At 41.1% G+C, this 20,776-nt stretch overlaps 1 protein-coding gene across 2 annotated transcripts in view; it reads left to right on the forward strand.

The window, feature by feature from the left end:
• Positions 1-20,776, forward strand: part of USP13 (ubiquitin specific peptidase 13) — a 48,577-nt gene that overhangs the window by 16,195 nt on the left and 11,606 nt on the right. For both annotated transcript variants that reach the window (XR_008841186.1, XM_056498764.1), the window contains exons 4-12: positions 6,518-6,639; positions 7,055-7,197; positions 7,406-7,590; positions 11,906-12,000; positions 13,578-13,765; positions 14,754-14,825; positions 15,081-15,174; positions 18,309-18,434; positions 19,620-19,773. Coding sequence is in view for 1 of the 2 variants with exons in the window: in XM_056498764.1 (XP_056354739.1) it covers positions 6,518-6,639; positions 7,055-7,197; positions 7,406-7,590; positions 11,906-12,000; positions 13,578-13,765; positions 14,754-14,825; positions 15,081-15,174; positions 18,309-18,434; positions 19,620-19,773 (1,179 nt within the window). In the remaining variant the exon portion in view is untranslated. The remainder of the gene's footprint in view (positions 1-6,517; positions 6,640-7,054; positions 7,198-7,405; positions 7,591-11,905; positions 12,001-13,577; positions 13,766-14,753; positions 14,826-15,080; positions 15,175-18,308; positions 18,435-19,619; positions 19,774-20,776) is intronic.

The raw sequence follows: 20,776 nt of genomic DNA on the forward strand, positions 1-20,776 counted from the left end.
CCCAGACAAGGATCAGTGGCTGTCTCCAGCATCCCTGTGTTTCTCTGTGTCCATCAATAATTCCCTGAAGGCCCAGAGATTTAAGCTTTGTGTACAAAGTCAATCCAGTTTAGGCATTTGTTACATCGCTTGTTATAATCCTCTTTGATGTAAAACTATTAAAGATACTAAACCCTTTTCAATCTCCTTAGTGTTAGGAAAACATCTTGCAGATGCTCACTGATTACTTTCTAGCACTGCTGCTGTCTAGTAAATGCAATAGAAACATGAGCTGCTTAAGCCACTCAACTGCAATATTTATCTTTCACTAAACATGGAAAGATTCACAGCAAAGTATGTGTGCATGTGCACATGTGCATCAGGTTCTGGGCGCGTTTTGGTTTGGTTTTCTTTGGAGAAGGATGGATGGTGTTGGCTATGAGTGTTCTGTGTACTCAGGAAGCATAATAGCATTGTTTATTGAAATGTATGAACTACCTTTAATCTGGCTGGTTTAGTGTTGCTAGACAGTGTGGACATGACAACTTCAGCTCAGGGTGTGCAATGTTTCAGGGAATTTGGGGTGATATTTAAAGCAGACTGTCTGTCTTATTCAGTGCCTTATGTGTGAATAAGAAAAACTCAGTTAGTGGGGTGTGCTGTGATCATCCTTATGAGCTTCTGGTCAAAAGGGGTAGCAGAATTAGGGAGAAGATGCTTGTGCTGAAGGGTTTGGAGGTCCTGTTTTTACCATAGTTACTAGCAGAGTCCCCCTGAACATGTTATCCCAAGAGTTATCAGCAGAGTCTGTCAGAATGTTCTAATTATGAAGAGTTAATGTGATGTAAGTGGTCTGGAAAGAGATTGAAATCTGAAGAAACAGAGTGCTGGTTGATTTAAAATTACCTAAGAGATTAAATCTAAGAGTGATTTTTAAGGTGTTACTGAGTAACTAAACAGCAGATGAAGTAGTTGAAAGATGCAAAGAGCGCAAGAGAGGTGCATGGACTGTGCATGCACAGGGATGTGGTCCAAGTTACCTGTTCCTGCTCAGAGAGGTGGTTCTGAGAGAGGGATGGGGTGAATGTTTCTCTGAAATGTCAGCTCAGTTGTCAGCAGCAGTGGGAGATTTAAGTGGAACACCAGTAAAGCAACACTTTATATTTTGCTCTCTGTCATTTTGCTTTATAAATAGGAAACTAACCTCTCTTTTGAGTAGCAAAACTGCATCTACACACAGTATCTCCCCCTATTCCTTTCTTCAAAACCAACCCTTCACCCCCAGCAAACAAAACACCTCAGGCAGATATTTGAGCTCTGCATTGAGGGAGGAATCACCCCATTTTTGCCTGGTTCTGGTGCCCTCTTCCTGAGCATCTGTTGATCCATGCCAGAGCCTGGACTCTTGGCTATACAGAGCTGGCAGAGTGAGTGTAATAAAACTTGTCCCTAGACAGATGTCCTGTCTCATACTGGTTACCAGAGCATCATCTGCCAGTGCAGCAAGCTGTGGCAGCTCTGTTTTGAGCAAAGTCAGGGCTAACTCAGACCATCAGTTAAAAGTGTTTTAAAGTCCTCAGATGAGCAACTCTGTCAGCAGATCTGTGGCTGCTGCTGAGAAAAGTATCTGTGACACACAGGAGATCTTGGAAAGGAAAACTTCCACTTGGAGAGTCTGGAAGAACTTGTAAACTTGCTGAGCTTTTCCTGGATGTCACCTCCCTGCTGATGACAGTGGATGGATTCATGGCTACTGTTTTAAGTGTAAAGACCACTCCTAAAAGGGGCTGTACTGTATTTGACCACAGCCTCACTTTCTTCTCCCAGTCTCGTAGGAGCAGAGCCCTGTTTGCAGTAAGGATGTTTTTGTTTGGAAAGCTTCTGAAGAGGGCTTTTAACCATGAGTGCTTAAAGTTTATATTTATGTGAGTAAGCAGAAATAGAGTATCTGTATCTATGAATGAAAAGTTGTCATGTAGGAGAATTGAAGCACTTCCTGACAATATATTTGCAATTTAGCCCAGTAAAACAGTGCATATTCCCCAGCAGCAGCAGTAGAACTGATTAGCTGTTGCTTTAGCTTTGCCATGTATACTTGAATTGAGTATAGGATGGTGAGCAGACACCTTACACTAATAGAGTCTTAATAGTTTGCTGGTTTGGGTAGAACTCTGAAAATTAGACTAGGTTAATGCAGGCTAATGCTGCTGTCAAAACAGTTCTGAATTTGAATTTTCTTGGTTTAGTTTTGCTTCCTTAACATGTGACTGTGCCAGAACTGCAAGGGATGAGGTCTTACCTACCAATAGGAACAACATAAAAATGCTTTGGAGATGTAGCAAGCAATTTGAATGTTCTTTTACTAGTATGAATCAGCCAAATGATCCTTATAGGAAGTTTTGCTTTTAATTTTTCTGCAAAGGAAAATGTTGTGACTGGAAAGTAATTTTTTAAAAAAATAATTCTGTTGTTTTATAATTCATCTGATGAAGTTAGTATTTTGTATGTTCCTGAAAACAAATTAACTGAGTAGCTTATAGTTTTCAAAGTGCTGCTGCTGCAATTCACTATTATTTAGAGGCTTCAGGAAGAAATAATTTGATTTAACGACCCAGGTCTCCACTTCCAAGTCAATGCAAATTTGTCCACTGCTTTCAGCGAGAGCAGGATCAAGCCCAGATTCCTGAGATGTCTTTCTAGGGTTTCAAAATTAGTTGTAGACTTGCTAGTCAACATCCTCATTCAATTTTCATGTTTGTATTCCCTTTCACACACACAGACACGTCCATATGTGCAGGAAATCCTGTTTGGGGGTCCTGTCTGGAGTCTTTTATGTCCCTATTATTAGTGCAGTCAGTTGGTAACTTGTCTAAATCTGATCTGGACACATCCACTCCTTCTCTTCCCCTCTGCTGGGTTGGTTTCATTACAGTAGTGTCTCTCCCAGCTGCTGTTTTCAGTCAGTCCAGCAGCAGTGCAATCTCACCCTCACTCAGTGAGGTGCAGTAAATTTACTCTACTGACCACTCTCCCAAAATAACAGTGCCAGTTGAGCCTCTGCTTTGAGGTGTCTGCTGCTTTGCTCTGCCTGGCCTCCCAACACAGCACTTACAACCTGTGGATTCTGTTTTGGTGGCTGAGCTGAGGCTCTCAGGAAGCACCAGAAAGGTGTTGTTACTCCACTGGAAGGGAAACAATGTCTTTTAGAGGTTGACCATCAAGCTGTCACTCCTTGGAAGGATTACAAACTGGCTGGTTGTCTTGTGGCTCACTCTCAGAACTGAGTAAAGCTGTTTTTTTTTTTTTTTTGCCTTCTACTCACAGTGCATCTTGGAAGAACATCCTTGGTCAAAAAACAACTTTGAATGAAGTATAGTGCTTGAAGGTTCACACTTTTTGGTGTCTTTAGTGGTACAGTAATTTTTAATAAAATAAGCTCCTTTTGTATGTAGATTTCACCCTTCTCCTCTTTCCTGTAGTTACTTTTAGTCCTCCCCAAAATTCTGCACTAGAAACTACCTGCAGACTACACATGATGCCCTGCAGCTTCAAGGTCAGATTCTGTCCACATCTAGTGTGGGCTCCATTGCCTTCTAAAGTCAAGTCATCTGGTTTTATTAATTTCTCTCCTCATTATTTCTCAGCCTTGCTGGCCCTTGCACAGGCACAGAAAATAAAATGCAGATACAATTTCTACTAAACTTAATAGCTATGTCTCTCAGTACACACAAGCCAAGGTTTAAAAATATGGGTGGTGGTCTGGGTGTTTTCAGCTGATATCATTGAGGGGCTCCTCTGAGTGTCCCTAGAAGGGATTAGTTATATGGTCACCTACTCTGTATGGAGGGATTTCAGTCTGTGACCTTAGAAGTGCATTCCACTCTTATGTACTGGGCCTGGACCCTGAGAAACTGTCTTCAGAGTGATAAAGCAGTGCCTTTTAATTCCAGTCAGAGGGAGTAGGTGTTGGGTGGAAGTGTACCAGTTTTAGGTGGTCACCTTCAAAAAGGAAATTTTAAATCCTTGTGGTGTTTCCCAGGGAATTTTAAATCCTTGTGGTGTTTCCCAGGACTGTTATGAAGCATCCTTCTTGTTGTGCATCCTTCTTTTAAATAACAGGTGGGATGCTGCCATATTGGTGTGTCAGACAGAAAAAGTCCCATGCTGATGGGGCACTCTTTTCTGCTTTTCTGCTGATATGAATGGCATGAAGCCTGAGGAGGTAAGAAGGAAATTCCCTTCCCTGCCCATTGCACACAGGAACTGGTGCTCCTAAGCCTGTGAAGTCCTTAGATGACAGCAGTTTATTACTAATAGGATACTCTGTCTTTCATCCCTGGATCACTGGTTCAGATGCAGGTCAGGCCAGCAGCACTAAAGTGTCTACAGTTTGCCTGCTGTCTGGCTTGGGAGGTGAGCTGCAGTGTGTGTCTGAATTTTGAACACAGATAGCCATGTCATTGCTATTTCTCTGAGGAGGTTGCAGGTGTTAAGTTGATGTCCATAGCACAGGGCAGTGAAGATCAGCAGGTCTCACACATGTCCCCAGCTCCTGGTGCTGCTGTGAGCTGGTGCCAGGTTCCCTCTGGTGGCTGAGGGACTGTGTGACCACAGGCCTGCAAGAGCTTTCACTGACTCCAAACCTGCCTGTGCATGCACTGAGCTTTCATCCTCTCTGAGGAACCTCTCTCCTGTTTAGGAGGTGGTCAGTACTTTTGGTTTTTTTCTGCTGGCCCCCATCATATTTCTGGCATTAGGTGAAAATTCCCTGTGTTGCCATATGCACCATCAGCTTGGAGATACTCAGTTTCCTTGATCCATAGAGCAGAAGAGTTGTTTAAAACTGCATCTGTGGAGATTCATTCCTGTATCAAACACAGGACTGTAATACAAACTGAGAAAGAAGCCTGGAGTCAAGTGAGGGATCATTATGAAAATTATGTGATTTGGGGAATTAGCAATTAATTAATATCTCTAAAAATATCATGCTTTCAGTATCAGAAAATGTTCTTGCTTTTGTGTCTGTGTTGAGCTGATGAGAAAGGGATTTTTTTGGTTGCTGGTGAGAGAAGGTTCATGTTGCTGGAAGTTACTGACAGTGGGTGTTGTCACCTCAGGGCTGCCTGGTGCAGCAGGTTAGCCAAGAGTTGATGTTCCTCTCAAGAGCTGTTCTCTCCAGGTCAGGTTAAAATATATTTTGATACTTGTTTTATCATTTGGGTTGCTCAGTCTGTTACTTCTCACTGGGTAAATAGAGAGCTCAGTTTTCTGAATCTGGCTTCTGTCATCCTCACCTCTCTCCCAAACATGCATTGGAGATTTTAGGCATTCTCAGGGTGCAGTGGTTGCTGCCAATGCTCGTTTAGGATCAAGTGACTCATTAAAAATCTGCTCGACCTAGGGGGGAAATTAAGAGCCAACTTTGGCTACTGCTAACACATCTCTTTTTTTTGGTTGAACCTTATTCTGTCGGTGACTGGTACATCAGAACACAGTGGATCCTACAGGTCCAGATGGGAGAAGAATCCAGAAAATCCCGTTGTTGCCTGGGCAGTTCTTGCACTTGAAACTTGTAAAATTTCTGACATGTGCATGTTTGGTCTTACCTTTTTCATTTGTCCTAGGAAGAAGAAACAAGATTTTAACTCAGTCTTGTCACTATGTGATAATTAATTAGTAATGACACTTTTTCATGGAGCTAGAGATACAAACACTAGCTATTTAATTTCCAGTATACCCTCTTGCTTCTCTCTGGGTCCACATATTTCTGAGCAAACATTTTAGCTGATGTTGCTTGGTTAAGGCTCATAATTAAGAAAAGAAGGAATTCATACACTGGAAGAAAAATGTACACAAACACTGTGGAAGGCTTGACCTTCAAAGGAAAGCTTTAGTAGCTAACGAGTGCTTTTTAAACAGAGAAAGATCCACTCTGGTTAAAGAGTGGAGTTAGCAAGAGAGGGATATTGTTGATGTTACTGTAGTTGCTATAGCTATTTGAGACTGTGGATGAGACACAGGAATACTTCCAGCCATGGACATCTTTATGGGAGGAAAGGCCACAGGTTCAAGATGGATGGGAGCCACAGCACGTTTCAGCCAGGTCTGTGATCTGGAAAATATGGGGTGCTCTTTTTATTTGTCTTCTGCAATTTGGGCATGTGCAGTGTGACCTGATCTCCATGCTTTATAGCATTTCAAGATTCTGAGTAAAAGCCACAGACTACTGCATCCTGGTTTTGTCCAAAAGGAGCAGAATTTTGTTTGCTGCTTTGCAGAATGTGATCTCTGCAACAGTGCACTGCTTGCAGAGAGGCCAAACCAACTGTGTCTGTGATTGGGGATGGCACTAAGTGGAGATTTTGGTCCTCAGAACATTCTCTAGCATGATGGTGAGATTTCAGTTTAGATCAGGTTTTCACAAATACTTCTAGCCAGAGAAACCACCAGCTGATGCCAGACAAGCAATGTTTATAGTGGTACCCCTGTCACAGTGGTGGAACCTTGGTCTCCTAACATTCCTCATCTTGTTTTCCAGATCTGGAGATAAGCAGTGATCTCAACAGCGATGACTTTGAGTATGAGGATGAAGCAAAACTTGTTATCTTTCCTGATCACTATGAAATCTCATTACCCAACATAGAAGAGCTACCAGCACTGGTCAGTGAGTGTATGGAACTGGTCATAGGAATTGTCTTCTGTTTCTGTTTTTATCAAGATGGTGTCTTGTTTTCTTATGTGCAGTCCTTGTTTGGACATCAAGATCATTCTTTACCAGGTGTAATAGAGTGTCAGTCATTTTTAAAAGTGATCTTTGTTTCTTGTATTTCCTTCTATCTCCTGTATTCCTTTCCTTATTATGGTGCCAGCTTGTCCTAGGAAAGCTCACATAGTGCACATGCTTACTCTCCTGCTAAAATAATGACGACAGTCTAAAAGATTAGATGCATATTTGAGTATATAAATAGTCACACTGATAAGCAGTTCTGTATGTGGTTAGCAATAGGCTGAATGCCAGGTTCTGTCCAGTCACTGAGTCCTGTAAGGCTTTGACTGACATCCATTTGTCTTGCAGGTGACGATAGCTTGTGATGCACTCCTCAGTGCAAAATCACCCTACAGGAAGCAGGAATCTGACTCCTGGGAAGAAGAGCTGCAGGCATCTAAACATGCTAAAACACTTGTACAGTTAGACAATGGTGTTAGAATTCCCCCCAGGTGAGGGCAATAAGGTTTGTTCATTGTAGGCTCTCTAATGCAGTGCAGGGTAACTGAAGTAAGGGCAGGAGTTCAGCCCACGATTCCCTGGTGTGACTGTGGGCTGGGTGTGTGGGTTGGTTTGACCTGTCAGAATGGGAAGCACAGAAAATAGAAATATGGCTCCTGCCTTACACGTTCCTGCTGTTTGTCCTGCTTTGTCTCACAGTGGGTGGAAGTGCTCCAAGTGTGACCTGCGGGAGAACCTGTGGCTGAACCTGACCGACGGCTCTGTGCTCTGTGGGAAGTGGTTCTTCGATGGCAGTGGGGGCAATGGGCACGCCATGGAGCACTACAAGGAGACAGGTTATCCCCTGGCAGTGAAGCTGGGAACCATCACTCCTGATGGAGCAGGTCAGCCACGGGGCATGTTCTGAGATGAGGTACCTTCTGTGTGTGACTGGCAGAGTGTATCTATTACCAGCTGGGTTTGTGCTTCTAGTACAAGTGTTTGAGAGCGTGAAAGGAAACTCTGTGAGAATGTTGATCAGGGTTGAGAGGAATGAAACACACTCCATTCTGAGAAAGCCCATACCTGTTTTATTTTATATTTTCTATAAATATTTTTGGAGTGTTTGCATAATACTAGGCTTATAACATTAGAATGATATTAGTCCGAAATAACAGATTCTGGAGAAATAGTATTTTTTAGTTCTGCTACATTTCCTAAGACAAATGGTTCAACTTTCTGTAACAAAGAAACAACAGGGTAATGAGCTTTTTAAATTTAAAAGTCTGTTTGTACCAGCATGCATGGGTTGTTTAATCATAGTAGAAACTCCTCTCTTTTCCTTGTTGAACAAAATGTTGCTAAAACAGTCTAATGAGCACTCATCTTCATGGGGCTGCTGTGATGCTCATTTGTAAAATGTGTGATGATCTTGAGAAGGGAAAAAAGCTGTAGCTGTATCCTTGTTTGCATATTCTCCAAGTGTGATGTTCTGTGGTGTTGCTGCTGAGGGGATTATAGTGTGTGAAGATTAGATGGAATAAAAACATGAGAATCTGAAAAAGTCATTAGCAAAGAGGTCTTTTTGTTGCAGCTGCAAGTAAAGTAAAAATGGAGCATATAGAATCATTATATTGTGGCTTTAGTGGTTGTGACTAAGAGATGAAAAATTGCTGTTTAGAGCAGCCCCTTTTTTAACAAGCATCAGTTGAGAGCTTTTCTAAGTCCTATTCAGTGTTGAGGAAAGGCAACTGTAGTCAGATTCAACCAGCTGTGCCACAGAAACACTGAGCAAAAAACATTTTTTTCTCTCCCAGATGGAATGTTATTTCCTTACATAAGCCCGGTCTTAGATGATTTCTATCCAAATCTCTCAGTTATTGAAGGTGTTTAGGATTTGCCCACCTGTAGGTTTCAACTGCATCTACAAAACAAACAGGATATTCTCTACTAGTTTTTTTTAAATATTTTTTTTCTTTTCTTTCCCATCTTTAGCAGCAATACTTGTTTCCTTATGGCTTCTGTCCTTGTGCCTCCCACTGATCAGCTGCATCCTCTCTTATGTGGCCTTTGGGATAACAAAGGACAGGCTGTCATCCTTCCCTCTGAAAGAGAGGCACCAGCTGTTCTCCACAGACCTTTGTTCTTATGGATGATGTTTACTTGGTTTCCCTATAGAAAAGTATTCCCTCCCCCAGTCTTCCTTGTTCCTTTTCAGTAATTATTCTGTCTCTGATCTATATTTCTGTGGTACTTATAACCCCTTGATGGGGCTGGGTGATAGATGAGCATCAGGAAAGGCTCTGTGGCTGATGGTGACACAAAATCTGTCTGTTTTCTGCTTTCATGGGTTAAAGGTGAAGAGGTGATGGTACAGGAGTAATAATTTATTCCTTCTTTCACACCAGTAGGAAGGACAAGAGTCAGTATTCCACTGACACTCACCCTATGTGTACACAGAGGAGAGCTCTTTGTCTTGCCCTGAGATATCTGTGCTGTGTGCACTATAAGAGGTTTCTGAGGCATTAGCCCCATTTTGTGGCATCCTATCAGCAGGCACATCTGGGGTCAGGGCAGAAATTGAACCAAGCTTCTCTTCCACTTTATACCTTGGACAGGATGCACCACGGAGTCAGAAAAGTTGTTTGCCTCAGTAGGCTGAGCACTGGGCAGACTGTGCTACCTGCTGCCTCTCTTGACAGTGCCACTAGATTTTATTTCCAGTCACTGGAATGCTTGTTTGGAATAGATTGAGGCATGGAATTGGGCACAGGCAGTGGGAAACTCCTTGTGATTGGTGCTTGAAGGAGTTGCTTTGTGGATGCTAATCTTAGCAGTTGTAAGATACTTTTGGGGGGATCCTGAGCCACTTACTTCTTTAGGGACAGTGTTACCATTACCTGCTACTTTCTAAGTGGGAAGGAGAGATGTCTGCACAGCCAGAACAGGTGTATATCTTGAGCTGTGGAAGAAAACAAAGTCAAGTAGCATGACATTTTTATTTTCTTAAAATAATATGAATCATAGTGACTATTATCAGGAAAAGGTTTTCTGCCCAGGGGATGATTTGGCACTGGAAAAATATCCCCAGGGAAGTGGTCACAGCACCAAGCCTGAGTTCAAAATGTCTTTGGGCAACACTCTCAGGCTCATGGTGGGATTCTTTGTGTGTCCTGCTCAGGGCCAGGAGTTGGACTGGATCTTACTGATGTGTCCCTTGATTTTTTTCTCTGTTTAATAATATGTATGACTACACAGCAGATTTGTGTTCGACAGCTCTTATCTTCTGTCTTTGATTTTTGGAAACAAATGAATTCTGTTTTTCTCCCATGAACTTAAGCTTCACAGCAGGAAGTACTGAAGTATGGCATGAGCTGGGTTTGAGCAGAACACTAGTCTTGTGTTTCATTTCTGCTGCTCTGGCCCAGTATCCTGGATGATTTGCTCTCTGCAGTTGTCAGAGCAGAGGGAAAACAACATCAAAAGCTTCCACACTGAAAGCAGTCACCCAAGCTCAGTTGCTGTGTAATCTCACTCCATCAGGTGTTTGAACTTCTCGGGATCTTCTGGCTGTGCTATGACCTCACCAGAATACTATGGGAATGCTGTGATGCCATGTGTGTGGATGAGCAGTCATGTCTTCTGGGTGCATTTGCTACCACACAGTGGAATTCCAGCAGATGGGCAGCTACAGCCACACACATGCCAGAAAGGTCACGGGCACCAATCTTCATGGGCATCTGATGGCAGATCAGCAGCTGGCAGCACAGCTCAAAGCACAGATCCCTGCTCAGAGAGGTTTTCCACAGGGCTGGTCAATGCTGAAAGTTTGAGTCAACGTTAAGTGTGTGAGTTCTTGGCTAACCTTCAGTCTATCATTTCAGTGTGGGTTTGGTACTAGCAGACCTGAGGGAGAATGCCCTTTGTTAAAGCTGAGTCAGAGCCAGGGTCTGCAGCTGCCAGGAGGGGCTGGGGTAAGGATCTTCCAGAAGTGATACTTGTGCTGTGAACAGCCTTTATCTGTGCTTCTGCTATCTCCTCCTGAGGTTGTTTCTCTTCCTTTCTCCTGGCTAAGCTTTCTCTGTCAGTCTGGGTCTGGTCTTATGGAGCAAGGTCACTGTGAGAAACTGCTGGGATGAAGGAAGCAGGGACATGGCACAGGGGTTCTGGGTTTTGGCATGAGGAGACACCAAAGCAGTCATTGACTACAAAGGTGGAGACTTGATCAGAGAAAAGATGGAAGGCCTGTTCAAGTGCTACAAATGCATATCTTATCACTTCTAGCCTTCTATGATGCCTGCAGCTTTATTGTTATTTGTTGAAGTAGGTGAAACCTCCTTTGAATTCAGTGTCATTATAGGACTTGCTAGGTATACTCTAAAAATAATGTTTTTACTCTCAATTTTTTTGTCCTTCTTTTGAGTTTATTAAACTTGGTTTCGTATTGAAAATACCATCATTAGACGTACTGCTTCCCTTCACAGTCTGAACTTTGCCCTGCCAGAATGTTTATGGGCTTTTACTTAAGGGTATAAAGGCCTATCTTAGAGAACTGAAATATAAATCTCCCATACAATAAAGCAAGACACCTCACTCAGAGAATGAGCCTTTCTCCCTAACCACGAGGTTAGATTAATCTTGGAAGTCCTATTCAGTGGTGCGTAATGTAAAAAACCCCTCTTTATTCTAATAAAGAATTTCTCTGCTCTTCCTGCATCTGTGTGAAAAGGGCAAAAGTAGATTTCTTAAACTGTACTAAAGATTAAAATATTCTTGTAAATAGTGAGTTGGTGTGATATACTCACAGCTTTACTGAGTCTGTATCTAGTAACTCTGCAAAAATTCATAATCTCTTGTTGGCATGTTCAAGATGTGGGCTGGCTACATATCTGAGAACTTTGCATGACCTGTTCCTTGTTTTCCCTACAAATTTCTTATTTTGGGGAGAGGAAATACTATGATCCCTATAAATGTTTTTAGGTTTTAATACCGTGGAGGCATATAATTTCTTTTGAGGAGAGTGCTTGAGGTGATTGTGTTAAGATATTTACTGAGCTATGTGGGTGTCTGTGCACTTCTCTGCTGGACAGAACCAAACTTGGAGAACATGAACAGGGCATTTTGTATAGGCAGCCCTGTGCTGAGAATGCAGTGTTTGTAAACAAAGAGCAAGGATAACATTTGATACTGGGGCTCACTGGTTTCTCTCTGCTTTTGCAGATGTCTATTCCTTTGATGAAGAGGAGCCGGTTTTAGATCCACATATAGCAAAACATTTGGCACACTTTGGAATTGATATGCTGCAGATGCAAGTGGTAGGAAATCCATCTTTTATTTAGCTTCTTTTCGCTTGGGGGTGGGAGAGAAATGGGAGAAGAAAGACACCTGTAGCTTATTTGTGATTCCTTCAGACTGTTGTGACAGTATTCTGTTTTGTAAAGTTCAGCCAGCTAATTTAGGGGTTATTGTCTGAGTTCTGAGTAAATCATTGCTCTCAAATCCAGAAGTTGCCTTCTGAAAAGATGGTCTTTAGTTTACATTTTTCACTTTTCCTGTGTGATGCACCCTTTGTCTTCAAGATGTGGAACCTCATTCATTTAGACAAGAATGTCTGGAATATTAAATTACAAGTGAAGGAAAGCCTATTGCATGTGTAAACAGATACAATTCATAAGCAAAAAGAAGCTAAGCAATGGATAAGATAAATGTGGCTGAAAGTTCTTTGTGTAAATTTTAGTTTAGGTTTTGTCAATAAATACATTAGAAAATGAGAAAAATTAATTCTCTCAAGTCTAGAAAACAGCATAGTCGAAGGTGTGGCATGCGAGAAAGGGACTGGGGGAAAAAGGATTCTCTGTGTGTGTCTGTATTAGTAAAGAAGTACTTTTAGTAACTTATTTCTTACTGGATGCTGATTCCAGTTCTCTTCAAATGATGTAAGAAATCAGAATAGAATATCCTTATAAAGGCAGGCATGGTTTTTGTGGTTGTGTTGGTGTTTGGTTTGGTTTGCTGTTTTTTGGGTTTATTTTTTTAACCCAAGCAGATAATGTAGTGTGATTACCTGGAGAACATGAAAATGTTAAAAAGGAACAAACCTGCTACTGATTAAGTGTATTTCATTGTCCAAGTGATGAGAAAATGATAATAATTGAAATTATAGATAAGAGTTAGATTGTGTTTTCAGAAGTCTTCATAATAGTAATAATATTTTTGGTATACTAATGTCCTTGCCAGAATCACAAATAAAAAGTTTCTTCAGATCATTCTGGAAAGCCTGTTTTACTCAGAAACCTTGAAAACCTAGTCTTAAGTTTGCAAAGGTTTCACCTCTGGTCTTTGGTGTGTACAATTCTTTGAGAAGTGGCAGAGTAGTGCCAGCAGTAAATGACACTGTAGTGACCTGCACCTACAGGCTGAAGGCTGAGTGTAAAGGGGAGAAACTTTAGTGTCACAAATTATTGGCTTTTACCATTTGAAAGAAGGGAAGAGTTCTTGGATCTGCAGCTTTTCATGTGACTTGTTTGTTATGAGCAGCTTCTACAGCAGCAGCTATTCCTGGCCATTACAAACCTGAAAAAATGCAGTGTTTGATGCTGAGGCTTGAGGTCACAGGCCTGAGAGAAGTGAAGCTCCCAGCTGGGACTGAGGTCATGACTGGGAGCACTCAAAGAGCCAGTGGCTGTGCTAAAGAGCTAAAGGTGTATTGGAGGAACAAATTGCTGCCTTTCTGACCCTCATCTTCCCCTACATGCAGGATTTACTTCCCCTTGCCCAATGATTTGGCTCCTCATTTCTTGGAGTATACCTCACAAAATTGGTGGTGATGGTGGCAGCATCATAATTATGGCAGAAGTTAAAGAGACTAAGATGAAAATCTTGTTGCTTTCAGACAGAGAATGGGCTGAGAGATAACGACATAAAGCCAAGAGTCTCAGAATGGGAAGTGATTCAGGAAGCTGGTGTGAAGCTCAAGCCCATGTATGGCCCAGGATACACTGGCATGAAGAACCTGGGAAATAGCTGCTACCTCAATGCTGTCATGCAAGCCATTTTCAGCATCCCAGAGTTCCAGCGAGCGTAAGTAGCTCCAAACTACTCCTTGTCACTAGCTGCTGCTTTCATCAATTCATGTTATTTCTAAGAAAAATGTTATTTTAATTTTTTATCTAATCTGCAAAGGTCTCTTTCAGTCATTTCAGTGGCTGCTTGGAGAATTTAGTGATTATTTTGGTCTGTTCTGGAAACACAAAATCCAATCTGTCCTCAAAATAAAAACTTACTGTCTGAACTTCAGTGCTGGGAAATCATATGCCACCTTGTAAATTTGATGCCTCTTTGGTTTTCATGTTAGAAATTACATTCTGGAGAAGAAGAGAGAGAAAACTTGTGTTTATTTTCTTTGTTAGCCATATGGAGTACAGTCTGTAGATTCATTAAGTGCCAGCTTTTCTGCCTCCACTTTCGAAAAATATCAAAATGGACTTTATTAAGGAAGATAATTTTCCACAGCATGGTCCTGGGAGTTACCTGGAGGTAACCTGAAGTGTCATCAAAATAGTGGAGGTCTTTGATGAGAGAGGGACCTGCACCATGGCCATACCTAGCCAGCCTGTTGTTTCCTGTGCTTAAGGGCAGCAATACTCAGAGTGCTGCTGAACGCTTCACTTTCCAACAGGCTGGCTAGAACAATATTTCCTTCAGTATTATCAGAATTGCTTCTCTTGTGAAACTCAATAGAAATGTTCTTTTTACATATTTGGATCCTGATATAAACTTAAATTTACTTGCTAACATTGATTGGGTGTAGAAGGTAAACTGGTTCTGAACTCAGCTCTGAGGTTTTGACCAACAGCATCCTGCAGCTTTTGCAAGATTAAGGAATAGAATGTAAATTCCAGATGAACAACACAGCCATATTCTTTATAGCTAGAAGCTTCAAGTAAAACCTCAATGTCCATTTCTTAATTTTTTACTATTATTTTTGCATGACAGAAGCACTCATTGGGGTCGATTGAATCATTAAGCTGCAATATTTGAATGTTTCTTCTTTGTTCCTGCTGCCCAGGTATGTGGGAAACCTTCCACGAATATTTGACTACTCCCCTCTTGATCCAACACAAGATTTCAACACTCAGATGTAAGTGACATTTCTCAGTTATTTACTTGGTCAGGTTACATAGAATCTAAATGGCTTAATGGCAAAGCAAAAGACCATGTTTCCATGAGCTCAGAAGTGAGATATGGCACAGGGAGAATGAGAAGATTTGACCACTTAGTTGCAGATAATGGTGGTTCATCAAGGAGTTAAAAGCAGTAAACTTCTTTTTTTGTTGCTTGAAATAAGTCTTCTTTTCTGTTTTTCTCACATTTGTTTCCACTTTCTTCCTTACAGGGCTAAACTGGGGCACGGCCTCCTTTCAGGCCAATATTCTAAGCCACCCATGAAATCTGAGCTCATTGAGCAAGTGATGAAAGAAGAACACAAGGTATTTGCCTGAGTCTGTACAGCCTGGTAACTAGGTAAAAGTGATATCCTGAGAAAAGGGAACAGGTGCTGGGCATTGGGGATCCAGCGTGGACGGGATGCTTAGCAAGGTGGAATGTGCAGATTACTAAGTCAGGGATAAATTAGTCAGGCACTATTTGTGCAGTGCATCAAAGCAAGCACTGGTTCTGCTGATAAAGAGCTCTGAAGCTCCAGTGATGACTGCAAATGTTCACAGAGCTTGCAAACAATGTTTATCTTCTCTGAGGAACGACAGCAATGTTATGCAGAGAGTCCTGGAAGCAAACTTCTAAACTCTTTTTAAATTTTTAAAGAATGAAGAATTGTTTCCAGGAAGTGTCTGACAATACTCCACTTGATTTCAGGAGAAGCTGTCTAGGTAATGCTAGATTAGGTGGTGCTGGAGGCTTTCATGGAGATGGAGGGGCCATGCAAAGCCACAGGAGGAGTAATGCACGCTTCTGCCACAGAGGGATGGTGATTGCCATGGAAATAGATATTTGCCTCTACCTTCATCTGTCAATTATTGACATAGGAATTTCTCCTGACATCAGAATGCCAATAAGATTTGGACAGACAGAGCTTCTGGTACAGAGTAGTTTGCAGGATCTGGAAATCATGTGTCCCCCAAGTAACTGCTTTGCACAGTGGCAATTCACTGTTTTGGAACAGCAAGTGAATCCTGCTTGTTCCCATTAAATAAAGTTCAGGACTAATCAGCACTCCACTGGGACAAAGGAATAGTGGGACAGATTACAGACAATGCCATACATTAAATTATGTGTACTGACTGACCTGCTTTCCTAAATACACACAGGATGTGACTGGAAAGTACTATGCTGGAAGCTCAGGGATCTGAATCCTTGGAATAAAACTACACCTCCATGTTTAGCTCAACTGCCACTATTAGATGAGATATTGAGAAGTCTTTAATGACAGTATAAAACTCTGTCAGGCTGTAGTAGGAATCTACTGACATTTAAAGTACTTGTGTTCATTAGTTCAGTTTAATAAAGCTGAAGTTACATGCACGAATTTGCTTCCTTTTCAAGCAATTCATAGCATATATTAGGACTTGAAAGAGCTTTTACAGCTTTTGTTGCTTGTTGTATTGATGATTTATTTACAGAAAAAGTCAGGTGTAGGTATTTTCTCTATTCCTTCACTCTTGGAATACAAATCTATGATTTTTTCAGGTTGAGGATGCTTTTTTGTTGTTGTTGTTTGTGTAGCATTTTAGGCCTTAAATGTTTTAAAGTGCTTCTGCTTTGTGTCTATAATAACAATTATTCATTTTACTTTTATTCCTTTACTTTTTTTTCCCCTTCTACATGCAAAGTTCTCAATCTTTCTGAGCCTTTGGAATTCATCCAAAGTTTTAGGGAGTGTTGCCTGTAAAAGCATTCATATGAGATCTGCAGTGGTCCAGCACACTCTATATTTAGCTAAACTGTTTTGCAACTGTTGATGGGGAAAGTATGCCAGGTATTCTGTAAATATTCATGGTGCTGTGGAGTTGAAATTTTTCAACACAGAAGTTTAGCCTGGAAATGGCAGCATTTTTCTTGGGCGCACTTTAGGATTAAAAAGAAGTTGAATGCCTAAAGGGTCATCAGCGAGGGCTTGATTTTCTGCTTAGAGCTTTAACATTTCTTCTGATTTGTTGTTGATTTTTCCCCCCCTTTTATTCTGCTTGAGGTGACATTGCAAGGTTCAATCCTTTTTTTGCACACTGTCACACATGGTTTGTTTCTATTCTTCCTGCTCAAGTGGCTGAGTACAAAGTATATAGGTGGAAACAAGGCTTTATTCCAAACTCACTGCATTATACAGCAGGGCAAGTGTGCCATGTTTTTGCTTCTGGCATAGGAAGAAGCCTGGGATGCTGTAATGTGAGCTGCTTTATGCACTTCTCTCCCCAGCCCTGGTTTTGATGGAAGGCAGTGGAGGATACTGATGAACACATAACGTAGGATGCAGAAATCCCTGGAACATCTCTGTCCAAGCAATACTGAGACTCTGTCTCTTGATGGGAGCCTTTAAGGATCATGTTAGCCTGATGTGGTTGGTTGTGTACTGCCAAAAATTGAAAAAGCTTTTAAAAATGAGAATCTGCTTCTGATTGCAGTGGGTCAAAGAATAGTGCACCCTGGTAAAACAAAGAAAAATATTTACTCTTCTAGCATGTATTTTATATGGCCTCCATTTCATGCTGCTTTTTCTATTTTTATATTCATATGACATTGCAAGTGTAGTAAGGAATGAGATTGGCTGAGGTTTTAACAGCCTCTTAGAGCTCCTAAAGTTTATACTTTTGCTTGGATTGTCCAAAAAATTATTTGGTTTCATGGATGGTGAGGGTAAATCTGAGAAACAGATTCTGACCCTTTCAAAAATGTTATTTAAAAGGCATAATAGCTAGTGTTGTCTTGAGGATCTGGAATGGCTAGAGAGGTTCTTAGAGTGGTATAAAGGATTAGAAAGTCAAAACCAGGACTATCTTGGAAGGCAGAGATTTTCTAATTTAGGGCAGTTTCCTCCTGACGTAACTGAATGGCTAAAGCAGTAAGTTACGATTTTTCAACATAACCAACACCTGCAAATTGCAAATTCATGTCTGCTCTTAACAGCCCACCTGGGACTGCATGCTGCACACATTAGTTGTTCTCTGCTTGATTCTGCACAGGTCTCTTGAAAGGTTTTTGTCCTGAGGAAAGCTGCCAGCTGATATACCAAAGTGCTTCAGTGCTCTGGCACAGGGTTCTGAAAGCAATATCAAATGTTATATAACCATGTAGGCTCTCAGACTTTCTGAAAACTACCAACTTTTAAAAACCTCCAGTAATCTCTTTAAAATGCAATTGCCAAAAGACAGGTAGAGTGAGTGCTGTAGGAACTAAGCCATAAAACATATTATAACCCACCCCCCACCAAAAATCCTGTTTCAGGACCCTTCCCGTTTTTATTAAAATGGAAAAATAGGTGAAATAGAAACTATCATTCATCCAGTGCCAGAAATGGGCCATAGATAGATTTAGTGGAGTAACTTTGAGATACTTGGTCCATGATTGAACAAAAATCACTTTAAAAAAGGTTTTTCTCTCTTTTATTTAGCCTCAACACAATGGAATATCTCCTCGAATGTTCAAGGCTTTTATAAGTAAAGGCCACCCAGAATTTTCATCTAACAGACAACAGGACGCACAAGAATTTTTCCTACATCTTATAAATCTAGTAGAGGTGAGAAAATCTTAATTGCTGCTTCTTTTTCTGGTTATATTAGACTAAATAAAACGTATTTTGTTGTAGAAACATTTGCTTCCTTAATTCTTCTTCTTCTTTACTTCAGACTCTTGCATGACCATGAACAGGGCCAGTCATGCTGCTAACAAATATAAAGAGGTCAAGCATCATTGTACAGGCAATAAGATTCATAAACATATGTGACCTTTTAAATTGCTGTTCCTGTTTATCATATTGAAGTGTGTCATGGAATATTAATGAATCGGGTATTGTGATTATTATTGTTATTGTTTCAAATTCATATAATTGTTGGGAGCAAATTAATTACCCTGTCCAGCTGTTTTACAAACCCCAGCTGTATGTTATTGAATCATGGGAGGAAGGATTCCCCTGCTGAAAGCAGAGTGGCTGTTTGTCAGTTGAATATTTCTGAATAAAGCTTTAGTTCCACCAAGCTCCAGCTCAGTGCTGTGTGTGAAGGAATCATAGTGTGAATTTTAATGCTATTTTTCTGAAAAGGAATTTACAAATACATGCAGTTTTGATGTAAAGCATTTCTTGTTTACCCTTCCTCCCTCGTTTTCCCATTTTCCCCAAGAATTGAGGCTATTTATTCATGTGTTCAGTCTCCAGATGAAGTTACTCACATTTGTATGCATAATGTTCCACATCCCTAAATGCATGTACTGATTATAGGGTGGTTAGAAGAGACTTTTCTGTTTCTTGCCTGATAACAGACATTAACATGAGCAACAAAGAGGAGGTATATTATTTGCATGACATTCCCATCTGGATAATGAGCTACAAGTTGCTTGTTCTGTTTCAGTACATATTCAGAGTGGTCAGAGCAATTCTATTTGCTGAGAGGATGCTCCATGTTATTTATCTGAGCTTTCTGTCTACTGTCACTTGCCAGCTTCCTACCTTCTGTCCTTGACTCAGTCAGGTTCTGGGGTGCATACCCTGCAAGTTCCTGTGTGTAGAAAGATGCTGCTGTGAGTGCAGCAATTTTGGTCTTCAGTGGTTTTCTCTGTAGCTGCTAGAGCTCTGTACGCAATCCATTGTGAGCTGTGCTGCCAGATCAGTGTCTTTGTGCTTGCCTGAAAACAACCAGCAGCCTTTGGGTTTTCTGGTGATTTTAATGATGGCCACAGAAGTGATTTGGTGTAATATTCCTTTTAGAGGAACCCTGTGGGTTCAGAAAACCCCAGTGATGTGTTCCGGTTCCTGGTGGAGGAGCGCACGCAGTGCTGCCAGTCCAGGAAGGTGCGCTACACGGAGAGGGTGGACTACATCATGCAGCTACCTGTGGCCATGGAGGCAGCAACAAACAAAGGTAAAGGAGCAAACTGCTCTGCTTGACCCAGGCATGTGCCACTTTGTGCCCAGAGATCCCCACCAACACTGAATTTCCCTTGTCCTGGACAGTGAAACAGTTTGCGGAAACTTCTTTATTATAAAAAAGGAACTGAACATACTAATGAATATCTTTTAAAAACACACACTCACAAAGAAACCCCAAACCAAAACAACCAAAAACCCAAATCTGCTTTCTGTTCTTTAGCAGCAGATTATAAGATCTAATATGGCATAGAGAATAGGGATGGGTATAAGGTAATTTGTCATCTATAAATCTAAAATACACAATTTGGATGTTCTGGGCTTCAGGGGAGGAGGGAAGGAGGATGAAGTGTTGGATGTTGATTTAATAAGTAGGAGTGTTTTTTCCCTTGCCTGTGAAAAGCACCCTTGCTTTTAAAGGAGAAAATGGACAAGGAGGCTTGAAGACCTGGGAGCAGGAGAGAGGCACTGACAGGTTGTGGTTGCACCTGCAGTCAGTGGTGAAGAGCCTTGCAAAATAACATAATAAATGTATTTTTTGAGGTAGAAGTGAAGGGGACATCACAGGAACATGAAGTGAGATGTGCCTCTGATTTCCTACATAATCTGAACATTTAAAATATTTTAAAACCAGAGAATTCTATTTTGATTGTTTGATGAGGTCCTCTGAAATACCATAAAGGCAGAGTGTTCTATGTACTTTTTACCTAGCCTATAACTTCTTGCACTGGACAAGAAGTTTAAGAGAACTTTGCGTTCTTTGTTCATCAGTTTCAGTGATGACTCCGTTGCTTATAAAAGAACATGTTATTTCCAGGTGATGACTCAGGAGACAGATTAGTTTGTAAATTTACCATATGGCACTGCTCAGCTTGCCAGTGTCAAGACTTTTTCTAGATCATACATAATCCTGGCCTATCTAAGAAATCAGATGACACAGATAGACAGCAATAACTTTCCAACTCAGATTGAACTCTGATAAAGTGGGTGTGTGGCAT

This window comes from Oenanthe melanoleuca, chromosome 9 (genome assembly GCF_029582105.1).
Source record: "Oenanthe melanoleuca isolate GR-GAL-2019-014 chromosome 9, OMel1.0, whole genome shotgun sequence".
Taxonomy (NCBI): domain Eukaryota; kingdom Metazoa; phylum Chordata; class Aves; order Passeriformes; family Muscicapidae; genus Oenanthe; species Oenanthe melanoleuca.